Genomic DNA, 25,218 nt, shown 5'->3' with positions numbered 1-25,218 from the left:
CAACAGTTTTACCAGACATTTGTTTTTAGATGTGGTTTACCTGGTTTTCTTGAATTGCTGATGCTCACAACAGGGAGATTTAAGACAATTTCATCACCACTAGTTGAGGTGTGGTGCTGTGAGTGGTGTGGTGGAGTACAGAAATGATTATCCTGAGTTACAGCCATGGCGAGGTCAGCATTATATTATATCCAAGAGTGGCTGGTCAAGTGGTAATGTTAGATCAGCTCTTATTCAAAATAATGCCATGAATTAAAGGGCTCCTCCTAACAGACTTCAAAATATAAATAGATTAGCAATATGGGTCAACGCTTGAATTGCTTCTCTACTTGTTGTCTGAACAGATTGTCAGGCTGTGCGCATGTCAAGTATACTATAATACAGAAAAGCAATTACTGCACTCCCCAGTAGATTACAGGGCGAAGCTATTAAACATTTCATCAGAAAACTGCAAAGTACAGCTGTAAAGTTCTTAATGGTTGGGAGCTGCCATTACTTCAGTACTCAGTAGGTATTTACCACCAGCTGGTAAAATCTACCAGGGCGAGTTTCATGATCACCTCTTTAACACAGAGCATTACGACAACCATTTGGTGGAAGAGATGGTTTTCAGGGCGACGATAAGGAACAAAAGCCAAATGTTGTCATGGGACCGACTGCCCCTGTCATCTCTACTGTTAAAATCTGCCATGATTCCATAAAAGAAAACAAATATCATCTGCCTCCATTTGGGGGGGGAAATATTTCTTTCTCTCTTCAGCCTTTAAATCCATTTAAAATGTGGACTGTACATAGTCTGATCATGTCTTTAAGTTGTATTGAAAGGCAGAGCAAGTGCACATTCTTCAGATGAGTATCCCCAGTGAAATTTATCTCCAAAGACAGGATTTGGAACTCACTGAGAGACAGATGGTGTTTGGAGCGCACGTGGAACCTGAGCATTAACTTTTAGAACAGGAGGGCTCAGGCCTTGGCAGCTGCTCCAAACTCAACGATTTCCCATTGATCGGTATGAATCATTCTCTCTCCTCTGCCTGTTCTTTTTCCATCCTCGGCAAGCTCAAGTTGCAACAAAACTGCAGTTGACCTTTTCATAGCTCCATGCTGGGTGTTTCTAATCCTCACCAATTTCTTTCCAGACAGAGCTTTTTGTCCACGCCTTCAAGGATCAGCTGGTCAGGAGCGCACTTTTAGCACTTTACACTGCGAGACCAGGAGGAGTGCTTAAGAAACCACCTTCTCCTAAGGACGGCGCAGAAGATAGCAGTCCCCAGGGTGCATCCCCACCCGTGGGAAGACAGGACTCCATCCCACACCATTCTGACTACGATGAGGAAGAGTGGGTAAGGACCTTCTGCACGGCTTGCCTTCCAGTGTGTGGTCCTGGGAAATAAAACAAGAATGCTAAGACATTCCTGCTTTCCATCAGAATAATGCAGATTGTAGCTAGATGGGGACAAAATTTCCTTAGGGGCGCATTATGAATGGAAGTTTTATTCCTAATCACATCTATTTGACACAGTAATTTACTTTCTATGTGTGTACATGTGATATAAAAAAAGCAATAATTTACTTGCTGTGTGTATATATGTTATATGTCTATATACGTATATTTATATAACATCAAAAATATGTCATCAAAGCAGTGATGCCAAAATTGCAAATCTTTTTAGCAATACTTATTTGTTGCCAAGGAAATAAACCGATAAAAATGTTTCTTAAAACGCAGAGTTAAAAGTCATCCACAAGATCGGGCCCTCCCGGGTGGCGCAGCAGGTTACAGCACAGCACTAAGAAGCTAAAGCCACTTCTGCATGAGTTCAGTCCCCACCCGGGAGGTGACCCACACGGCACTCCAGACCTCTTCTGACTCGCCCGCAGCTCCCCTCAGCAGTGTATTTCACTCCATCTGCCTGTTTTGCTCCCCACTCTGTCTCTGGTGAATCCTCTCCCACCCCTGCACCTGTGGCCTGTACCCCAGCTCTGTGTGCATAAATAAATAAATCTTTAAAAAAAAAAACATATCATGGCATGGGTGCAGAAAGTATTTTCACTGCTGTAGTCCTCAGTTTCAGTTCTGGCCATATTTTAAAAAATTTTCACATTTCAGTGGCAGGACACAAAAAGATCTCTTAAATCACTCTCGTTCATCACTCTGTTATGAAAATGAAGGTATTTTAGCTTCTCTAAATTGTCAGGAGAAAGGCTACATAAAAACATTAAAATAGCAACTAGTAAGAGAAAATGATCAAAATAAGTCAAAAAGGGGCTGGGATTCTTGGTCCCCCAGTTTAAGACAGACAGAAGCAAGGATACTGGGTGATATAGAGCAGTGTTGTTCCTGAGTCAATACATTTCTTTCCCCCAGAATCTTCCAAAATACACCACATAGAAACTCACACATGTAGACACGCACACACACACAGAAGGAAACACTTCTGTATGTCATGTGTTTTACCAAGAAAGTAGTGTGCAAACTGCCTTAGATGTTAAATAGTTAACAATTACTTTCCTGCACCCTAAATTTCAAAATATTCTGGGAATAAATTACTCAAAACGTCCATGTCTCAAAAAAATTGCTGTCGGAATAACTGTGAAGTGAGGCATTCTTTTTCTTTTGATAAAATTCTATCACGGTGGAGACAGAGCTGGGCTCCAAGAGGTAAATGCTGAATAAGTATTTGTTGCGGCTGATTAACACTGTGTTTCTCCCACTGAAGCATTTTCAAAAGAGCAAATCTAATATTTCTTCCATTTGCCTCTACCTTCTTCTTCAATTTATTCACAGCTCCAAAGCGCACACACTTCTTAAACTCTCTGAAGTTCCATTTTTCTCCACTGTAAAGTGAAAATAACAGTACCTCTTTGCTTAGTTCTTGGGATAAATGATTTATGTGTGTGGTAATGCTCTGTTACCTGAAAAGACCTGGACAAAAGCACTGTAATACTTTCACATCATTTTTAAAGAGATTTATTTATTTATGCACATAAGAATTGGGGTACAGAGTAAGGTAGTGCAGGGTAGGGGGTGAGAGGATTCACCAGAGACTGGGGAGCAGAACATGCAGAAGGACTGAAATGCACTGCTGAGGGGAGCAGCGGGAGACAGGAGAGGTCTGCTGCGCCTCGTGGGTCAGCTCCCTGGCCGGGGATTGAACTCGTGCTGCAGTGGCTGTGGACAGCGCCAGAGCCCTGCGCTTTAACCTGTTGTGCCACCAGGAAGGGCAGTACTTTCACATCATTTTTGCATGTATCCTAAGACACCTAAATCATGCAGTCCTATTCTAAGGGCCAATACTACCTACCCTGGAGATAAAGGGTGAAAGTGGATCTGTCGTGAAATGAGGTTATGAACTCCAAAGAGTTTGGGGAGTTTCAGAAAGAACTTGTATTTCATTTAATTCTACCTACAGTTAATTAATCATATCAAATCAAGTAAGGTGTTGGACTGGACAACTTTTATGTCCACAGTTTTCACCTCACAGTGGGATGCAAATCCTCCCTACAACTCATCCTTCTCCTCCTGGTGAAAATTGTCCATCTTCTTTCCTTCCTTGTTCTCTTTACTTTAAATATTTTTGAGACTTTCTGTATCATAGTTGCCCTAAGGGGAAAATAAGTAACACTAGGTCCACAGGTCTTAGTGGGTGGTATCTAAAAGAGTGTTAACAAATCGTCACCAGTTATGTGACAGAGGGTGGAGCGAAAGATGGTGCCTATAAACTTCAGCTCAAAGTTTCAAATACAGAACCTTCTCATGCTGGAGCAGAAGGCGGGAGGGGGAGGTATGCACTGAGTCAAGGAGGTTCGTGGTTCCTCATCTGTCCAGTGAGTCCAGTAGATGCCTGTTCTGTTCTGTGTGCTCACTGTGTTGCACGCTGGTGACTCAGAGAGGAGCCACCCAGCGCTTTGGACACCTCAAACTCCTCAGTCTCTAGAAAGATAAACAGCAACCGCAGCACAACACAGGGTTTGCATGACTAAACGTGGGACTTGGTGGCCAGGGTGAGGTTCCAGAAGTTAACGTTGAATAAGAGTTAACCATTCAAGAAGGGAGACGAGGTGGTCTTTTAGACAGGAACTCATGAGCTGACCTATGGCGAAAGGTAGTTGCGGTGTTTCTGTGTGTGTGTATTATTTGTTTGCTAGTTTTGTTTTGAAAACACTGAAAATTGAGCATGTTTACTCCAAAAGCTTTTGGAAATGCAGAAAGGAAAATGACTTGCTTACGCAAGGTGTTTAAAAGCAGAAAGGAGAGTCAATTCTACTGGCCTAAGTTTCAATTAGGTTACGTCTGTTTCTCTCTCTCTCTCTCTCTATATATATATATATTTAGAACTCACATATAAGTGAGATCATACAGTATTTATGCTTTTGCCAAGATGGTTAGGCAGAAAGAGATGCCGTTGGCTTTTGTGAATGGTGGGGGAGATGGCAAAATGGCTATTCTTTGTTTTTTGTTTAGAACATTCTAATTCTAGTTGGAATAGAACTCTTAATTTAAGGCATACAACTTAGGAGTTTATATATGTAACGATTGAGAAATGACTACCACAATACATGAAGTTAACCATCACAACATATAGTTACAATTTTGTTTTGTTGTGATGAGAACTTTTAAGATCTGCTCTGTTAACAGCTTTCAAATACACAGTTGACCATTGTTCACCAGAGAAGTAGACTGGACATGACATGACCAGAACTATTTATGTTGTAATTGTAATCACTTGCACCCATTTTCCTACTCCTGACTCCCAACTTCCAGAACCACCAACCTGCTCTGTTTCTATAAATACATGTTTTTAGAATCCGCACTTAAGTGAGGTCATACAGTACTTGTTTGTCTTTGACTCATTTCCCAGAGCACGAAGCCCTCCGGGTCCATCCCTGTTGCTGGCAGTGGCAGAATTGGCTGCTGCCTTATGCCTCGCGCTGCTCATTACATACCTAGCTAGCTAGATGCAGCCATAGAGAGATACGTGACATGCAGATGGCCGATCGACGATGGCCGACCGACTGAGAGATGTTAGATTGATAGCTCACATTTTGTTGTCTGTTCATCTGCCAGTGGGTGCTTAGGGTTGTAGGATGTTTCCCTGTTGTGACTGTTGTAAATAAAAAAGCTCCCATGAGCATGGGGGTAAGATGACTCTTTAAAATAGTGCTTTCTTTTGCTTCATGTACATGCTCACAGGGTTTCCGTGATAGCTCTATTTTTAATCTTCTGGGCCGAGTGGCTGCCCTATTCACATTCCCCCCAGCAGTGCACTGTGTGTTTCCACCTTCTGATGACAGCCATCCTCACAGGTGCAAGGTGCTACTCCTTGTGGTTTGATGCGTGTTTCCCTAGTGACTAGTGGTGCTAGGCACTATTTCATGTACTTGTTTGCCATTTTTCTGAAAATGCTCAATTCAGTTCCTCTGAGCATCTTAAAATGTGTTTTGTGTGGATATTGATTTACCTTGAGTCAACATGTTAAAGTTAACCTGGATGTTTTCCTTCAAGAGTGTGTCTGTGTGTGGTGGTGGTGGTGGTGGGGGGGTGACCTGATGAGAGTGATGAAAATTTCAAATCTGCACCAAAGAAAATGGCAGGGAGGAGCTTAGTAGCAATTAGGAACAATTCCAGGCCTTTCCAGGGAGCAGCCCAGTTTGCAGGGTGCTGTGCGGCTGTCGGCCCACCCCTGGTCACCCCCCAGAATATTTTGTTCTCTTGCCTCTGGGGAAACGCTTACTGATCTTGCTACCATCTGATGTATTGGTGTGTTCCTACTTTCTCATCATTTGTGTTTTCTTGCAAAGGAAAATAATGTAGGATGTAATGAAGATCTGCTTCTCTTTCATATGGTTTCTGAATTTTCTCTAGAACTCTCTATTTCTGGAAAGTATCGAAGTGTTTTGTGTAATGATGTTAATGTTACCCTGGATATTTTCCTTGAAGTAGGCGGGGAGGGTGGCCTGATCAGTGGCAGAAATTTCAGCTGCACACTTAGAAGGAAAATCTTTCCCACTTACTAAAGTTACTTGTAACTTTCCTCCCAGTATAATTTTACTCTGTTTGCAGTGACTAAGTTTGATTGTTGTAGAACATTCTTACTGATTTTTCCTTAGCCATCACTTTTTATTAAAGAAAAAAATAAAAGTCCTTCACCAGGAGATGGAAATCCCATATTAAAAAAAAGAAAAATCTTTCACTGAAGTTATAGCAATCTAATATTGTTTTAAGAGCTTGATCTTACTTTAAAAAGTTTAGAAAATACAAAGAAAATGCAGCTAATTGAAAATGCCTTTAGAGACATGCCACTAAATGAATTGGAAATATAACTATGGGCCACTTTTCTTAGTTAATTAGGCATTAGAAAAGTTCCAACACTGATTACAAGTCTAGCCAACTTCCTGAAATAATTCAATGTTATCAAGTAACTTAATTAAGCCTCTGTCATATCATATGACAATATTCTCTGATCACTTAGGTTGCCTTTGGTTTGTAGATAAGATGATAAGAGTTCCTTTGAGAGAAAAAAAAAGTCTGTTTGTTTTACTTAATTTCTGATAGTGGCTGTAATTTTATTAATTATGCAACTTGAATCGCTATATTTAGCTTCTTATAATAAATATTTAGGAAGTGAATACATGTTAATAAATTATTATTGAGTTCTACTCTCGTGATGCATGTAATGACCTATTTCTTGTAGAGGTCAGAAAAGACAAATCCTAATAATTCCAAATTAGCATGAGACTGGTCTTTCTCTTTTCAACTGTGTCGTCAGAATTGATGACATGTGAGTCTGGATAATAATTATGCAGTCAATAATGCAGTTTCAAAGAGATTGAAACTGAAATGACCAGGACCCAAAAAGAAAGTGTGCTATTGGCTGAGTTTTGCTTATTAAATGGTTGAGTTCTTTAAAGGTTTATTTTCCTGAAAATTAAATAAACAATTAAACCCCAAAGGAATATTGGGACTAAATGATAATCTGTACAACAAAATAGACTAATAAAACTTCATCTTTAGCTGGTAAAGATGACATATTGCTTATTTCTTTACATCCTTACAACAGATGCTTCCAGCAGCTGGCATTCCAAGATTAGTTTGTCCAAAATATGAAAGCATGTCATCCAAGCAAAGCATTAAGTTGACCCAGTTTTGTGTCTTCCAGTAATTATACAATTCTTTAGAACACTGTGGTTTAACTTCAGCATTACTACACTGGTGGATTTGGAGCTAAATCCAACTAATCATGTTAAAAAAGAAAAAAGATAAACTTTGGATCTTTTACTTTCTGATCATTCCAGCAAAGTGCAGAACTAGAATTATCCTTATGGATTTAACCATATCACAAGCCCATTTTTAGTTAAAGTTCATTTTCACATCAGTAACATTTAGCATCCCCTCTTCGTTATAATTCCCTTCTTCGTGTTATAAATTTCAATCATATTTTGAATTCTAGTTTGCATTCTTAAGCTAGGCAAACAGTTGTGCTGCCTTATTATGGTAAATGCACTTATGCTACATAAACCCAATCGATAATCCACATTAATCCATAACAATGTTTCAATAATTATATAGATTATGGAAATAATAACATACATTCACAGTAAAACTTGTGCCAGACATTCTTTTAATAAAGTCTACACGTAATCTGAAAAAAGGTAGTGTATCTGTACTGCAATAAATAAAAACTTAATAAACATTTAAAAAATAATAATGGAGCCCTCCCTGGTGGTACAGGGGGCTAAAGCACAGCACTACAAAGCTAGCCACCACTGGCACTTCAATAGCAGTCTGATCCCCAGACAGGGAGGTAACTTGACCCACATGGCACAGCCCACTACTCCCCTCAGCAGTGTACTTTGTCAGTCGGCCTGTTCTGCTCCCCACTCTGTCCTTGGTGAATTCTCTCAACACCCCTGCACCTCTGGCCTGTACTCCAGTGCTGTATGCACAAATAAAACACATTTTTAAAACTAGTAGCAATAATTATTATTATTGCAAGCCAATTTGAATTTTAAAAATGCAGGAAATGTGCCCAAGGATTGCATTTTGGGGTAAGATTTATGTGAACCACGTGTTCTGATTTGTTATTTACCAACTTCTCACAGATCATTTTGCTCTACACCTTTCTCTGATGATGTCTAGAGTGATTATGAATGCTTGCTCTTGACAAGAGTATTGACAGAACTATTTATATTGCCATAATTGGTCACAGTGTGCAGAGATAGTTGCAAAATATTACTAACTGTTGAGCACAAAACATATTTAGTCAGATATCTCCACAGGCAATCTGAAGTGATCTGTATTCTCTACTCCTCTGCCAGCGTCTGTCTCTATTTTAGACCTAATCTCTAGGGAAAACAGTTCAGGCTGTGCATAACTCAGAGGTGTCTATGCAAATTGATATTCAAAAGAGATTCTATTCAGTTCTCTGACTGGCTAGAATTATCCTATGTGAAACCATGAGCCTGATCTTAATAAGACAGAAATAAATCATTTTCTTTCCCATTTTAAAAATGAATGAATAATGAATTATTACAGATGACTTGATACTAAACTAAGATTTATTTTTTCTAAAGCAGTACCTTATAGCTTAGTACCTAAATGAATAATATTTACACTAAAATATGACCATTTATTTCCATTTTATGTTTTTACATAGATAGGTAGATAGATTGATGGGGGGGTAGATAGGCAGGTAAATAGACAGTCACATACACAGATAGAGAAGCATTCAACAACAAAATATTTTGTATAATAAAACAATTGCTTTTGCATTACAGGGATATAAAGCCTCATGAGCACTGAATATTCATCAGTTTGTTCATATGTTTTCCACATGTTCATGAAGTTTAAAGTTCCTAAAAAGCAAGACAATATAATAGTCACTGTTGTAACCTCACTGCTAGCAAAAGCACTGCACATAAAAGCTAGTCAATGCTCATTTACAGAATAAATTAGTGACTTTGAAATTCACCTTCAAATTGTCATCCTTGTTATTTTGCAACATGGACGATTTAAAGTTAACATACCTTTTCTCTTTGCATAGTACTTCATCCTCCCTCTAGAATTCATGAATCCTTCTGAGGATTTTTATATCCCTGCCTGTCAAGAGCTCCCAGTTAGTTCTCTCTTACCTCGTGGTGTTTCCCAGGGCCTTGCCCAGTTCTCATGGGTTTGATTTGCAGTTCCTTGATGACTAGTGCAGCTGAGCAGCTTTTCATACCTGTTAGCTATCTGTATGTATTCTCTTAAATAAATGTTTTTTTTTTCAGATCAATTTTAAAGGGAATTTGTTTCTGTTGTAGAGTTGTATGACTTCTTTATATATTGTTGGTATAAAACCTGATCACATAAGCGATTTGCAAGTTTTCTCTTCCATTTAGTAGGTTGCCTTTTATTTTGTTGATGGTTTCTGTTGCTTTCCTTTTCAGTTTGATGTAGGTCCATTTATTTTTTATTTTGTTGTTTTTGATTTTCAAGTCATATTAAAAAAATCATCACCAAGACCAATGTCAGTGAGCTTGCCAGCAATGTTTTCTTCTAGGAGTTTTATAGTTTCAGCTCTCTTATTTCAAGTTTTTAGTTTATTTTCAGATAATTTGTTTGTATGGTGTGAGATAATGGTCTTGTTTCATTCTTTTTGCATGTGATTATTTCCTAGTGATAAGAAGCCATTGATAATAGAAAGTGCAGACACAGACAAGGAGAATTAGGCCAGTTGTCTCTGATATAGCATCTGGATGTTATGTCATGTGTTTTCTTGATGGATGAAACTTTCTTGAACTTCTCCTATCTATTTCACCCAGGAGAAATGTGCTCTGAATACTTATTTGATATTAAAGTCCATATAAGATGATTAAGCAAAGTTCATGACTGTCCATTAAAATGCACAAATGTTCTATTAAAGAAAAGAAACCCCAAATGAGATCTTTATGTGCATGCATATTCATGAAATCCTGCCAACTTCTACATTTTCGCACATGCAGTTAATATTTTCACCTTCAGTCCCCTGTTTTATAACACCTCACACAGTGTTTTGTATAGACTAGCTCAGTGTCTTTTTAGAGTTATGGTAGAGATAAGTGAGTGAATGATGGATTTACTGAATCAGCAGTTCATCCTCCAACTCAATTCATCACTTTAAACAGAATGTTTTATTTCTACAAATGTGTAATGATGATTTTCTTGTGGTTTTATATTGGAAGCTATAATCTTCCTTGGATACTTTCCTAACTCTTACAATGCCCTAATTCAATGTCAGAAATGTTGATGTGCTTGTGTATAATGAATATACAAACTTGCATATACACACATTAGAAATATATAACTACATTCAAATTAAAATGTTAAATTTTAATACATTCAATATGAATAGTGAGACATTATTTCTTATGTAGAAATCTTTGGAAATTAACTGATTTTTATTTTTAATGAAGTACCATTGTGTCATATACTTCAACAAACTGTGTGAAGGTGCAGTGATGTGTAGATAACATCAAATTAACAATTTGAAATTATAAGTTGTCATTATTCAGTACATTTTCACTTGCTACAAATGCTTATTATTTTCACCAAAATGAAGGTTTTAGCCTGATGTTGCCACATTTATTAGTGTGAACTCAGCTGTTCAGTGTTAGTTTAGTTCTGAATTTAATTTGAAGATTTTTTACTCATGAAAAGCAGGTTAGTAAGTCAATCAACAAATGTTCATTGAGTAGTTATAGCAGACAACATTGTTATAGGTGTCTGGGGGAAGACAAATTAAGTATAAAATATGAATCTTGCCTCAATTCCCATGTTATCTAATTTAAATGAATGGCCAGCCAATATCCTAAAACAGATTTAAGACACATTTTCAGAATGGAGATGGTTGTGGAAAATACATTAAAAATGCCAGAAAGGGGCCCTCCCTGGTGGTGCAGTGGGTTAAAGCACCGCACTAAGAAACTAAAGCCACTTCAGCATGAGTTTGATTCCCACCCTAGAGGTGACCCATATGGCGTGGCAGACTTCTCCTGACCGCCAGCTGCTCCCCTCAGCAGTGCACTTCCTTGATCTGCCTGTTCTGCTCCCCACTCTGTCTCTGGTGAAGCCTCTCACTGCCCTTGCACCTCTGGCCTGTACCCCAGTTCTGTATGCATAAGTAAATAAATCTTTTTTAAAAAATTCCAAAAAGACTAAACACACTCACACAAATATATGTGTGTGTGTGTGTGTGTGTGTGTGTGTGTACACACACACATATATATAAATCAATTCTCATTACTATACCCCTGAAATATGTAGTGTTATAATACAGGATGACTTCAAAAACAAAACATAAAAATAATGAAAAATAAACTCAGAGAAAAATTATATAAGGTTAGAGAAAATGAAAACATCATCTCTTCTTTCCTTTTCCTATTCATTCTCTTATGTCTCTATTTCCTGAAGAGTACTAGGACCTGAGAATAAAGGAATGGACAAATAAAAGCCATTTCCAGCATAGCACCCATGGCCTATTAGATAACAGATAAGTTAAGCAGAAAGAAGATGGCGTGAACAATTCCTGGAGACAGTAACACTTCAATGGTGGAACGTTTGGATCGGTGGGAAAGAGGAGGAAGCATTGTGAGCATAGAAAGCAGTGTGTGTCAAGACTGAAATATTAGTTCCTGTAAGACTCCCTTCATATCTTTGATGTTCAACCCTGAGCAGGCATGAAGCTGATGTCCAGGAAATATTTGTTGTGCTAACTAGCAGGATATTTTTATGACAGTGAGAAGACTGATCTGGGTGGGTTTTCCACTTTATAGGCGAACGAGAAAGAAGACTTATTTAAGGCCACTCGACTGCAGAGGTGGCTCTTGACTGAGAGTGTGAACATTTGCAGCAGAACTTAGCCTATTTACATAGAAGGGGTGGTCGCATTGGTTGCTGAGGATAAGTGAGCACCCCAGTATGGCCCTTATGGTGTGGTAGCAAGTGCGGAGTGGGCGAGAGCCAAACCAGGGCGATATGGACAGGTCAGTAGTGGAGAAACAGCTAACTGGTCACCTGGATGCACTGTGTGGCCAGGGACTGAGTCAGAGAGAGGCCAACAGTGTGGTTATTGGCAAATGGAGGTGAGGGGCCCTCCAGTGAGTGAGTAGGAGACGTCACACAGGAGTGTTGATAGGAGGCGGAGGTTGGGGGATTCCGTGTACGTCTGGGGGATACTGCGTCTGGCTCTTTGTGGTGGACCCGAGGTGTGTGCTGTGGAATCTGGCCTCCCTGAGCCACGGTGTATGTGAAGTGTAATTCTTTTTACCTACCAGTCTGGGTAGTGTTAGACTTCAAGAGTTTTCAAGTTTTTGAAAGAGTAAAGGTTTGTGGTGTTGAGAAACAAGGCCAGCAAATTGTTCTCAATCAGTCAGAAATCAGAGAATCTTCTTTTTAAAGATGTGACGGGCCTTGTTTGGTGCACTGGTTAGTTCTAAGTCCCTGGATTGTTCTGAGTAAGTTCCTTGACTGGTAGTGGCCAAGGGGGATTATGCATGGGGACAGAGGGGTCACAGGGTCACTTAGATGTCTCTCTCAGTTCTGTTTCAGTCTTCACATTCTTGCTCATAACAAATTGGACCTAGAAGTTGATCAGCTAAGCATTGTGGGCCTTTTTTTTTTGCTGATCCCAAATAATCAAAATTCCCCTTGTTGTTACCAAGCACATAACTCTGTGACTGCTGAGTAAGCGGGTGCCCTGGCCTCACTGCTGGCTTTCCAGGTGGGATGGACCCCTGGCTATTATGTTCAGGTCATGCATTTACTGCCACTGGGCTTGACCACATGTTAACCTAAGCCCTAACCCAGAAATAAATATGCTCCAAGATCATCACCCGAGGTGGAATGGAATAAGTATTACTACTAGTTCCCCACAGATTTTGTGCCCTCACTGCCAAGAAAAAGTTTATAAGCACTTTACCCCCGACAAGTTGCATTGTCAGAGGCTCCATTAAGTTCAGGGATACCGGTTAGGCTCCATTTAGTAATACAGATTAGACTGTTCTCCACCAATTTTCCATTACTTCCTTCATTAGTGGAGACAGAGCAGGATAATGTCTGCTATTTCCAGGGGGAGAGCCCAGTGATCGGGCTTGATAGGTGCTTATTGCTTGTTTTATTTCTAACCCTCTCGCATGGCTGAGCGGCTCACCGGGATCGGGTGCTACTCACCCTTCCCTGACCTGAGGGGCTGGAAGCCCATGTTCGGGCAGCCATGTTCTGATGCTGCCATGTCCGATTTCTCCCCTCTGAGCAACCTTTCCTCTTCATGAGCCAAGTGTGAAACAAACTGTGATTCTAACAGGGGCGACAGTGGGGTAGGTGCTGGAGCACCAGCAGTCTAAGCAAAAGGTATTTCCCGTGTCAACTGCGCTACTTGAAATTTATCAGAATTAAGAATGATTTTTTGCTAGTTATTTACCTCTGTGCTTGTTTTCTCAGAGATATCATAGAAAATGGCTTGTTTAGGAGAAAATCAGATACTCAAGGTTCCCCTTCAACTATTTTGTTTATTCAGTTTAGCATCTTAGTTCCAAAATAACCAATTATTTTGCACTTCTGGCTCCTATGAATGAATTTATCATCTTACTTTCTTGCCTGTAATTCATTACTATTTTATATCAGGTCACATGAATGGATTTTTTGGCCTTGGTACTGACACTCCATTAGTGTTGCCTAGTTATGTCCTTTGACCCTCTAGCGAAGTGATTGTTCCATCCTTGATTATATGACACTCTTAATAGCAGGCTTAAGGGTGTACGTGACCAGCATGGCTTTTTGTAGTCACCTTCTAGTCCAAATTTGCATTGGGTGGGGTTCATTTTCAAGTCCCAGATGTCTTAAACCTGATCTCACTCCTTCGAGGTGACACAAACTTTCACCTACTCCTTCCCAGTCTCCTTCTGACTTTCACCTAGCTCGTCTCCAGTGATCTGATAATTTCAGGGAGAGGAAATCTTCCTTTGTACCATAAGTCTGTGGAAAATTATAGAGAAAGAAGTAAGTCTTTGGAGTCAAATGGGATCTTTAGTCCAGCTACACCATTTTTGTTTGATATGTCAGGCAACATCTCTTGCCTGAAATCTCATCTTCTCTAAAAGTTGAGTCAACACCATTGACCTTATTTGGTTACTTGTCAAGGATAAACGAGCTACTGTGTGTGGCCCATTTCTGTATAAACAGCCCCGCTATCTATCTCTGGGTTCCTCCTCCCCTCCAATTTCCTTTGCTCCCCCGCACTGGGCCTTTCTTCCAGCTCCTCAGCAAGGCAGTGAGAACACAGCTCTCAAATAATTCACACTTTAGTATTAGATTCATAAGTGCAAGTCAATAACTTTAATTTATTCGAGGGGGTGTCAAAAGAAGGGAACAATGACCAGTAGGGCTCAGGGTTCTCATCCCCCTCCCCAGCAAGGCAGGAAGTCCTCTCCTGAAGATAAAGAGAGTGAGTGCCATGGGACAGCAGCCCCTGCAAAAAGGGATTGTGCATTGCATATCGCACAAAAGCTCCTCAGCTTCCCTACCCCCCACCCCTCCCCACACAAACATCCTTCCAGCTCTAGTTCCTTCTGCATATTTAAGGATATGAAATTTTTGTCACATGGCCCTTCACTCTATAGCTGGTCCTGGCCAGTGAACATGCTTTACTCTGTTTCTCATGCCACCAACGCTCTTTCTAGTTGTTGCTAAGTTATTTTTCTTACTAGTAGAATTTTGTCACCTTGGATATATCCGAGTGAAAAAGAATCATAATAGGCTAAATGAATAATTATTTCTTTCTCTACCTTAGTTTAAGGCTGTTCAGAGCTAAGGTTAAGAGTTGGTGACCCATCCTGTGTGTCCCTCATACTCCTTGATCTTTGAGAAAATATATACAGTTTCACATAACATTGGCAACAGCAAGAGAATTGAAACTGATTGATGAACTAAACTTGGACAATTAGAATAATCTCCTCCTCCCTTTCCCCTTGATAGCAGAGTTAATTCCCAGTATTAGCTGCAGAGTTGTTTCATTTTCCATTAAGTAGCTTTAAGGATGTAGTTGTTGGTGCTGATTAATGCATATTTGGAATGGGGGCCATTAAGTTGTTATTGTTGTCTGGAATGGTAACACCTCACCAAATCCTAATATGCGTCATTTCAGACCTCAATTTATTTTCCTTCACCATGTATCTCTTAGTGAAAGGTAGAAATGACCTTCTTTAGCTCTTCTCGTTTATGGCTCAGAGATGCCTGCAGCTCTGATGATGTAATCCATGGGTGTAATTATGTGTTACTACCCCTTATAGGGGAAGTGCTTTTCATTCTTGGGGGTGGGGGAGGGTAGACCTGTCTTTTCAGGAAAAATTATTGTGATTAATTGTGATTAATAACATACTTCACACTTAAGATTACAGGGTAATGAAAAGCAACCTTGATTCATTTAGGAAAGCCAGGAAGCATAGAATATGATTTTGCCAAATTGTAATAATTTTACCAAACACTTTCTTAGAAAGCTATGTCATAACACTATGTCACTGCAGCCTTGTGAAAAAGGCAGGCAGACTTTATTCAAAATTCTACATGAACCAACTATAATTCCCAGAAATGAAGTGGTTCTCCTAGGTAGCATTTTGCCTAAGTGAACCTCAAACTTGCCTTTTCTAACTTTGAATGTGATGATTTTCCACCAGCTGCTATTACTCCAGCAGCTACAGCAGGCATCTGTACATGCTCATAAATAAAGATTGATTTATTTATGCATACAGAACTGGGGTACAGACAAGAGATGAAGGGGAGTGGATGGTGAGAGGATTCACCAGAGAGAGTACAGAGCAGAACAGGCAGATCAATGAAGTACACTACTGAGGGGAGCAGCGGGCGGGTCAGGAGAGGTCTGCTGCGCCATGTGGGTCACCTCCAGGGCTGGGGATCAAACTGGCACTGAAGTGGCTGTGGCTCCTTGCAGTGCTGGCCTTTAACCCATTGCGCCACCAGGGAGGGCTTAGTTCTAATGTAGTTAAATTATTCAGCTAGCTTAGTTTTTACAAGACAACTATAAAATCATCTAAATTCAACTTTAGTTCTCTCTTGCTCAATTTATCCCACCCATTATTAGTTTATGTGTTTATAAACTGGCAAAATTATCTTCAGAAAAAATATATTTGAGGAAAGATATACAAGCCACTTAAAGAAGTACTAGAATTGAATATTATCTTTGTACTAAGTACTACTTGAGTTCTTGAAAGCATCTACGGAGAGACTGCTTTCTGGCAAGATGCAAAGGAACCACCATAAATCTACTTGGTTCTTATGCAATGGTGTGTTAGTCAGGACTCTTCAGAGAAATAGAGCGAGTGGGATATATATCTACATATATGAAGACATTTACATTAAAATATGTATACAGGCCCTCCCTGGTGGTGCAGCAGGTTAAAACACAGCGCTAAGAAGCTTAAGCCACTTTCCGCATGAGTTCGATCCCCGCCTGCCCCGGAGTGAACCACATGGCGCGGCAGACCTCTCCTGACCCCCCTACTGCTCCCCTCAGCAGTGTACTTCGTCAGTCTGCCTGTTCTGCTCCCCACTGTGTCTCTGGTGAATCCTCTCACCGCCTTTAAGCTTCTGACCTGTACCCCAGTTATTTATGCATACATAAATAAAATCTTTAAAATATACATATATGTATAAATACATATATAATGAAGACATTCATTGCAAAAAATAAAATTCTCATATGGTTTTAGAGGCCGAGAAGTGCCATCACCTCCCAGCTGGAGACCCAGGAAGGTGGCAGTGACATTGCGCTGGACTCCAGGGAACCTGTGTCTGTAGTTCCCCATTCAGGACTTTAAGTCAGAAACCCAGGAGCACCAGGGGCAGGAGAACAGTATCCCAGTCCAATCCATCAGTCAGAAAGGTCAGCATTTTCCTTCCGCCAAGTCTTTGCTCCGCCCGGTCTTCAGTGGCTGAGATACGCCCTTCCACCTTGGGGAGGCAAATGGCTCTCCCAAGTCCACTGACCCAATCACTAACTTCACAGACATGCTAGATGATGTCGAAGCCATGATGCTGAGCCACCCTGTGAGCCAGCCAGGTTAGCACAGAGAATTAACCGGCAGAGATGGGGAGTGACAACTTCCAGAAGTTGCCGGCCTTAGTGTGAGCAGAAGCACCTGAGGAGCTTGTGAGGTTTCAGGTTCAATTGCCTTTTGCTGGTGCTTCTGAGGGGAGAGGCAAGGGTCTGCACACCAGTAAGGACTTGTAGCACGTATTGCACTCAAATTAATGGAGAAAGAATCATGGTCGTTGCCTGGGGCACAGAAGGTACAGTGTTTAAGCTTGGGGTAAAGGGAAATTTCTAGAGGTGGATGGACAGCAGAGATATTTGTGCAGCATTGTGAATGCACTTAATGTTATTGACTTATGATTGAAACAAGTAAAAGAGTCAACATTTTTATTTACATTAAATTACAAACCAGAACTTCTCGTGCAAATGGCAGCCATTTTGCACAGCTATGGGCTGGTGTTTGCTTCCTAACACTTGGTGAGGAAAGTAGATGCTTTGCGTCTAAAATGTCATCATTTGTGCTCAATGATGGATTAATATTGCACGTGAATGTGTCACTTGATGCCAAAACTAAAATAAGGTACTAAATGAACGGATTTATTATAACAGTCAGATTTGCTTTCTGAGGAGAAAATAGATTTCTTGTGTATCTATCCTGGGCAAATGAAGGAAAACGTCAGAGCTAGTCACTGCGTTGCTGGAAACAACCAAAACAGGTCTCTTGTCGGTACCCAGGAAACCAATCTCTCAGTCACAAGAACTGTGTATATTCTATGAGGAATTTACTCAGGATGACCATCAAGAGACTCAGGGGCACAGACACCCCACACTGGCTCCCCTAAGGGCAGGGGTGCGGGACGCTTCAGTGGCAAAGGAAGGTGAGCGCAGGCCGGCATCACGTTCCCAGCTCCAACGAGGTGCTGCTGTCCAGGCAACGGCAGTCAAGGTGCTGGGCTTTGCCAGCAGTCAGCAGACGCTTGCTTCCGATGCCACTGGCAACGCCAGAGGGGCGCAGAGAATTGCACCAGGGATGGGACACAATTCGCTCCCCAGATTCCCTGAATGCAGGTGGAGCCAGTCGACCTCATGAGGAGGAAGTAGAGAGTGCAGTTAGCAGTGAGTTTAAAAGTTAGTTCATATGTTAATTTAAAAAAAAGTTCAAAAGAGGGAATGTAATAAGGTGGCTAGAGTTTACTTATGCTTGTTCCTACTTTTTTAGCTTAGAGGAGTTTTTGTTGTTGCTGCAAAATGGAGGAGGTCTTGGCGACACACTATTGCTGCTCTACCCGTTCTGAAATGGGGCCGCTGGGTCTGGCCTTCTCTTGCCTTTGCAATAAAAATGTATAGTGATACTCATGCTCTTTTCAGGATAGGGTGTGGGCCAATGTGGGGAAGAGCCTGAACTGCATTATTGCTATGGTGGACAAGCTGATCGAGAGCAACGGCAAGGGAGAAGACAGCGGCAGCGGCAAAGATGGAGAAAAGGAGCCTTCCCTGGTGGGCGCCGTCACGCCTCATCCAGAGGGTAAGCCATCAGCTTTTTCTCTGACCGAGTAAACACGATGGGGAATTCATGGTAAAGTGAGCGAGAAAAAGTGGAGGCAACAGGCCTGTGATGACAACTGACAGTGGCTTCCCCCCGCCCCTGGTGGGTGACGGAGGCTGTTTGTCAAATTGCATCTCGTTGTGTTTTCAGAACTGCTTGCTGCGCTCTTTTTTTTTTTTTTTCTTTTACTGCATAAAATCCTTGAAAGAAAAGTGTTCACTTTTAAAGAATTTGACACAGCTTTATCTAGTTATACACTCCTCCAAAGTTTATTAGGAAGGAAACAGGCATCTGTGCTTCAAACTCTGAGCAACCGTGAGGGATTTCAGGACCCACTAACTCATAATGGCTCCTGAAAACAATGCACTTGACAAAATGCTTCGTATCTTTTTCTGAGGAAATGTTTGTGAGTTATCTCAAAAAAAAAGCATATGTTTCATTTCATCTAGGAGGGATATGTGCATTGATCGAAAGACATATTAGGAAGGGTAGATTTTCGTGCATGCATGTGTGCATGTGTGCATGTGAGCAAATACATCTGGACACACATGAGCGATAGAAACTGTAGACACTCTCAGATACCTTGTAACAAGGCTGGCTAGAAACATGGTAGTCAGAATTTTAGCTTAACTGTGTCCCTCTAAATGGCCTTGTGGTTATAATTTCTTACTAATCATTTTTGACAACAAAAATGTAGACACCACATCTTTATGGTAGTGAGAGCTTATGTTAGGATTGTCACAGACTTTTCGCTGAGTATCTCAAAATGTTGGAAGAGAATAAACAGTGTTGCCCCACCCTCTCCTTAAGAAATCTGCTTTTCCTTTTACTTTAAGAAAATATGGGCGTGTAGAGTTTTAAATTTATGTTTCCCAATTTGTTTTCCTGGTTTTTCATTACTCATATTTTCATCAGGAATTTAATTATGTGAAACATAAATCTTTCATCACTTGATTAACAGCAGAACCATTTCTAAGCCATATTTGTAAATGATGACTTTATAAGGTTTTTGGATTATAAATTGTCCCTCTATAGTCTATACCATGCACATAGGTGCAAAATTTACACGGATGTCCTTTTCCTTCACACCTACTTAGCCTAACTACATATAGGGATTTTCTTTTTAAATAATACCAGTTTTATTAGCTAATGAATCTAGCCCAGCTTCAGAGCTTTACATGAATCAAAATGAAGGCTTGTCATAGCTTATGTCATAAAGAAATAGCATGCTTCAATTTTCTTTAATTGAACATTTATTGGCTATCAATTCTGAGCCAGACCCCGTGCTATGCTCTGGAAAATGAGGTGAAGAGGCAGCATTCATTTTAGTGACTTACTCTGGCCATTGATGAGTTTTCAAAACCTAGTATTTTTCACCAAAAAAATAAGAAAGGGATACTGGATTATGCTACTTTTTTTTTTTTTTTTTGCTTAGATGGTCCAAAAATTTTTCATGGAAGAGCGCAGAGTTCCAAACTATTTGCAAGGATGCATTGGATCACTGCATTTTCCTGGAAGATTATTATCTTCAATCAAAATTGCATTTTAAAAAGTCAAAATATCTCATACATAAATTGTCTGTAGGATTATAGGAATCACTTTTTATTCTGCTGTGGGTCTTGTTTGGAGATGGCCTAAAACCCACACAAGTTGCCACCAACGTGGGATCCATGCTGGATCAGCTGGCACAGCCCAGTCATAACTCAGTGCCACAGGCATTTGATTGCGTTTCTTTCTCTTCATTATTCATCTGTGGTTCATCCATTCTTTTTTGCAATAAATACGTTTGGGGGCTAAGACACGACTTAAGTGTCTAAAAATGAAATAGATACTTCGGACTGAAAAATTGTTAAATTACAGTCAACTCAGTTCAAAATTCAAATTTTTAAGACCGAATCGCGTCACAGACAATTGTGCAGAGTGCATGTTTGGGGGGGATATTGGTCCGTAGGAAAGGTGCGAACCATGCAGAAATGTGGTTACAAGTGGAAGTGTGTCCCAGTGTCTTCAAGTGTCTGAGGAAACTCCTGCCTACTCGGAAACCTATTTTTATTCTTTTACAAAACATTGCTCATTTCATTACAAAATAGCACATTATTAATTATAATGTGTTTTATGGATGTTTCTTCATAGTAGAGAAAAAGCAGTTCTAATTTCTATCCTGACTTTTATTACCCAACGCAATACAGCAGAGAAAGTGCTAGCCCTGTTTCGGACCATTGCAAAGCGCATGAGTAGCCCAAACTGCAGGCATCTGCCTGTGCTGCGTCAACCCTGCTTCGGGTACAGGCACATGAGAGATACACGTGCCCCAGCTTACCTACACCTTAAATTTTTATCAGAAAAAAAAAATAGGATTTAGAAAAATTGGAAAGAGAAACAAGTAGGATTACGTATGATTTTAATTTTCTTATTTGAGTCAGACATAACCATTTTGAACATAGTTCTCTCTATCACACTCACATACTTTCTCTCTCTCCTGTAACCAAACTGAAGTACATGCTATAAATACACACACTTCCTGTATCATACATATCATTAAGTTCTGCATATTTTCTGATGTAAGTTCTCTGGAAATGAGTAAGTTATTCATCAAAGAAGCCACTATTTTAAGTTTTTAATGATAATAACAATGCTACAAGTTACATAGAAGCGTCTGAATGTCTCAGTCTCTCACTGCACTTCAGGGGGTTTCCCTACATGAGATGCGAGGTGTGGAATTGCCTTCTCAGAGTTCTCCCTTCCCACATATTTTCTTAAGCTATTATTTGTTTACATCAGTGTGGACTCATGAATACTGATTTTGTGCTCTTGTTCTGTAATTATTTGTTTGGGGCTCAGGTAGGCCCTGGGGGCTCCTTCTGGCTGGCCACAGGGACCTTCTGTAGTCCCACCGTGGCCTTCGCTCCCATCCTGCCTGCTGATCGTCCCCTCTCCATGCCGGCCAGTTCCGCAGGCCTCCAGGAGCATAAGTATTTTCTCTTCCCCAATCTTAGGTTTAACTATTTTTTCCTAGAACCTGACTTCTTCTTTGTCTTCTTATGTGTGTGTGTGTGTGTGTGTGTGTGTGTGTGTGTGTGTGTGTATAGTATTTAGCAAGCTACATTTGTGTGGGTAGGAACAATTTGATGACAATAGATGTTCTCAGCAGCAACAACTGCAGGCACCGTTTTAACTGACATCTTTCCAGTCTTAAATATTTTCCCTGATTTCATACCAATTTGGATGGAAAATATATTGTAATCTCTGGCTGTTTGTGAAGTTTGACATTATATAACAACGCTCTATTTCAAAATATTATTCTGAATAATAAAATTCACTTCTTGAGTAGCTCTAGATTTACCCTTAACGCATGACGTGGAGAGATTGTTACATCCTTTTGTTTTAACAACGAATTAATGAATTGATTCAGTGAGTGACCTGTGTCACCTGCAATTTACCATAATGTGTTATGTGATACTGATGGGCATTTCTAGCCACATTGTTTATATATTTTACTGTTCACTTTGAACAATGCATGCTCTCTCCTTTCTATTTTGGTCAATTTCTGGAATTTTTCATTCTGTTCATGTTTTGATGATTGGATTTTATATTAGGATACTTCTTGAAATCTCATAGCATAGGTCAAGCCTACATAGTTTCTCCTTGTTCAAGCCTACATAGTTTCTCCTTGTTCACCATCATCTTTTTATTTTTACATCTTAGTTGCAATTTATATTTCTTTCACTATATATGTATGTATACATATATACATGCATAATTACGTATTTGATTTTCTATAACTTGCAGATAATTCTACTTTAAAGTTTCAGATTCCTCTTTCCACAAGTATGCTGATTTACTCATGCTTTAAATCTTTAGTTTAGAAGGTTTTTTGTACCTTTTGAAGGTTTTTGTTTCTTTTAGAGCTAGGATTTTACAATATGTCTATAAATAGATTTTCAGGTGAACATAGAGTACTAAGACTTTCTCTATTGCACTCCACACAAATAATAAAATAGCAAACTTCCATATATGTGTGTGTGTGTATGTACACAGACACATTTACGTTCATCTGACTGCACATACATACATGAATGTATTTGTATATGTATATATTTGCCCTTTTCTGAATTATCAAGATCGCTGATTGATTTTTCAGTACATTTAAACATACTAATGAGTATTTACAATAGCACAGGCCTTCATTCCCATAATAAATTGAAGGCCCAAGGGTCAAACCAGTGTATATTAGAATCTTAGATTTTGATATCTCCTTAAAGATTATGCAATTAAACTTCCTAAAGTATATAAAAAAGCATACCTACAGTATCTCTGCCAATTTTTGCCATACCTACGATACACATTTCCACTCTAGAAAACAATGTGTACTTCCTAGACTGGCATACTCCAGATGTAGATCTAAATGTATTTCCTTTGATTTATTCACTGGCCAAGATCTAATTCTTTGCAATAAGCAGAGCACATTTATTTTCCTTGTCTACATTATAGCCAAAATCTTACCTGAGAGCAACCATCATGCCTTTTTGTCACTTTTTAAGCCATTTTTCAAAGGAATAGCTTCAGAGCAGCCCAGAACAACCACCTCCCTGCTTTTAGGTACTCTTCTTCTGTTAGTAATATCTAAGTCCTAGCTGTTTTGACAACCACATTTTATGAGTAAATCTGTTGTTTCCCATTCACCTTGCTAAATTTGACCTATCCTCAGGCTTCTCATGAGATAGTATTATTTAAGCCCAATGATGTGCTAGACATTGTGAAGTATTAGGGGTATGAGGCAATTAAGACATGGTCTATCTCAGTTCTGCAGAAGAGATTGATGCCTACGCCCATGACTGCAGGATAATACACTGTGAGCACATGCTGATAAATACGGGCTCCTTTCATCCATCTTCTCTACTGTCCTACTCAGGTTTATTTTATTCACATTTTAGAAACATATCTTGCCCATTCATAGAAGTAATAGATAAAAATGATGGGAAAACAGAGCGTAACACAAACCCTTGAGGCACAATACAAAAAAATAACTGTGTGCTCTGAAATGCAGTAGAAATGCTGCTCTTTGGGGGGTACATGCATCTCCTCCTGCCTTGCATGGCCTGTTTCTGCTTTCACAAGGATCCCATGAAATGCCCGGTGCAAAGCAAAATATCCTACGTCACCGATGCCCTTTTCCTAACCTACCCAGCTATAAAGCCCCATCAGAGAAGAGGATGGAATTCCAGTCACATAATTTTTCTTAATGACTTCCTGCTGACTTCAAGTGTTTCTGCTTCCTCCTCCAATGGAGGTAACTATCCATGTGGGTCACAGAATTAGACAGTTATCACTGGCCTGAGGTTCCTTAATACTTATGTCCTTCCCCACTCCAAGATTTTCTTCACTTGTGAGATACATTCCATATTTCCTTGCTAGGCTTGAGAATTCACTATTTTTATCACTTCTTTCACTTTGTCTCCAGCTTCCTCTAGTTAACAACTACCTGGTGCTCTCAAGATTTGCCAGTAAGTTATCACCAGCTGTCTATAGTTTGTCAAATATTAGTCATCTTCCAAAATGCACCCCAATCTCCAAAGAAGAGCAAGCCCAAGGTGTTAGCAAATAACATCATTTCCACATCTTTTATCTTTGATTGGCCAGAGTGCTATCTATCTAGTAAGTTTGAAATCCTTACAGACTAGAATAATCAATTAATTAATACACTCATACAATAACTAGCTAATGTGCCCAATCTTGTGGAAAGGAGACACTAAGTATGTGTCAGCTGGAAGGCAAGTGCGGTTGGCACTTGTAGCGCTACCGCATCCTGGCCCCATGTCCTTTCGCTTACAGCCTGTCGGAGCAGATTGGTGAGTGAACAAGTTTATTGTACACGCACTTGAAGGTTTTACAAAGACAGTGTGCCCAAGACAGGGACTCAGAAAAGGAAGTATACACCTGAGCATCTCCAGCAGATGGACAGATGACACTGGACTTAGATAAAGAGAAGACCAGAAAAAGATGAGTACAACCTGTAAACACCTTGAGGTCTGGAGGACACCTTCATCTGAGGAGGAGAGTTGTCAAAGACTGAAAATTAGAGGCAACTTGGATACCAAATGAGGGTATCTAGAGAGATGAAATAATGAAATTAATTATCAAAATTTACTGCAATAGTATTTATGTGACAAGCACTTTGCTAATTATTTGTATCTTTGCCTCTTTTCCTCCTTGAAAAAAAAGCTTGCAGAGGCGATTCTGTTTGTACACCCATTTGGTAGATAAGAAAGCTCTGAAATTTGGCGAAGATCAGAGTTAGTAGGTGACTGAGCAAAGATTCAAAGCTAGGCAGAGTGATTTCTCACTGAGTTTGTCAAAAGGAATTTGAAGTCCACAGAGTAACTGTTGGGAAAAGGATGCTTAAATGCAGGGCAAATGGATCTCCTTGCCTCTCTGTGTGCCCTCAATATCTTAATGAGCTGTTTCTCTGGAGTCATGTCTAATGGATCACTTATTGCTACTTTGCTCCTTTTTCCTACAAGGCCCTATATTTCCTTAACTCCTTCTTGCCTCTTTACACTTCTTTTTCCATCTCACCTGCAACCATCCTTCATGACCAGTCACGCT

General features: G+C 39.9%; 1 protein-coding gene across 5 annotated transcripts in view; it reads left to right on the top strand.

The window, feature by feature from the left end:
• Nucleotides 1-25,218, top strand: part of INPP4B (inositol polyphosphate-4-phosphatase, type II, 105kDa) — a 458,439-nt gene that overhangs the window by 360,039 nt on the left and 73,182 nt on the right. For all 5 annotated transcript variants that reach the window (XM_004685297.2, XM_012726889.1, XM_012726886.1 and 2 more), the window contains 2 exons: nt 1,140-1,343; nt 18,435-18,591. In XM_004685297.2, coding sequence (XP_004685354.1) covers nt 1,140-1,343; nt 18,435-18,591 — 361 coding nt within the window. The remainder of the gene's footprint in view (nt 1-1,139; nt 1,344-18,434; nt 18,592-25,218) is intronic.

This window comes from Condylura cristata, unplaced genomic scaffold (genome assembly GCF_000260355.1).
Source record: "Condylura cristata isolate star-nosed mole 26May11 unplaced genomic scaffold, ConCri1.0 scaffold00018, whole genome shotgun sequence".
Lineage (NCBI taxonomy): Eukaryota > Metazoa > Chordata > Mammalia > Eulipotyphla > Talpidae > Condylura > Condylura cristata.
This window is presented reverse-complemented; position numbering and strand designations above follow the sequence as displayed.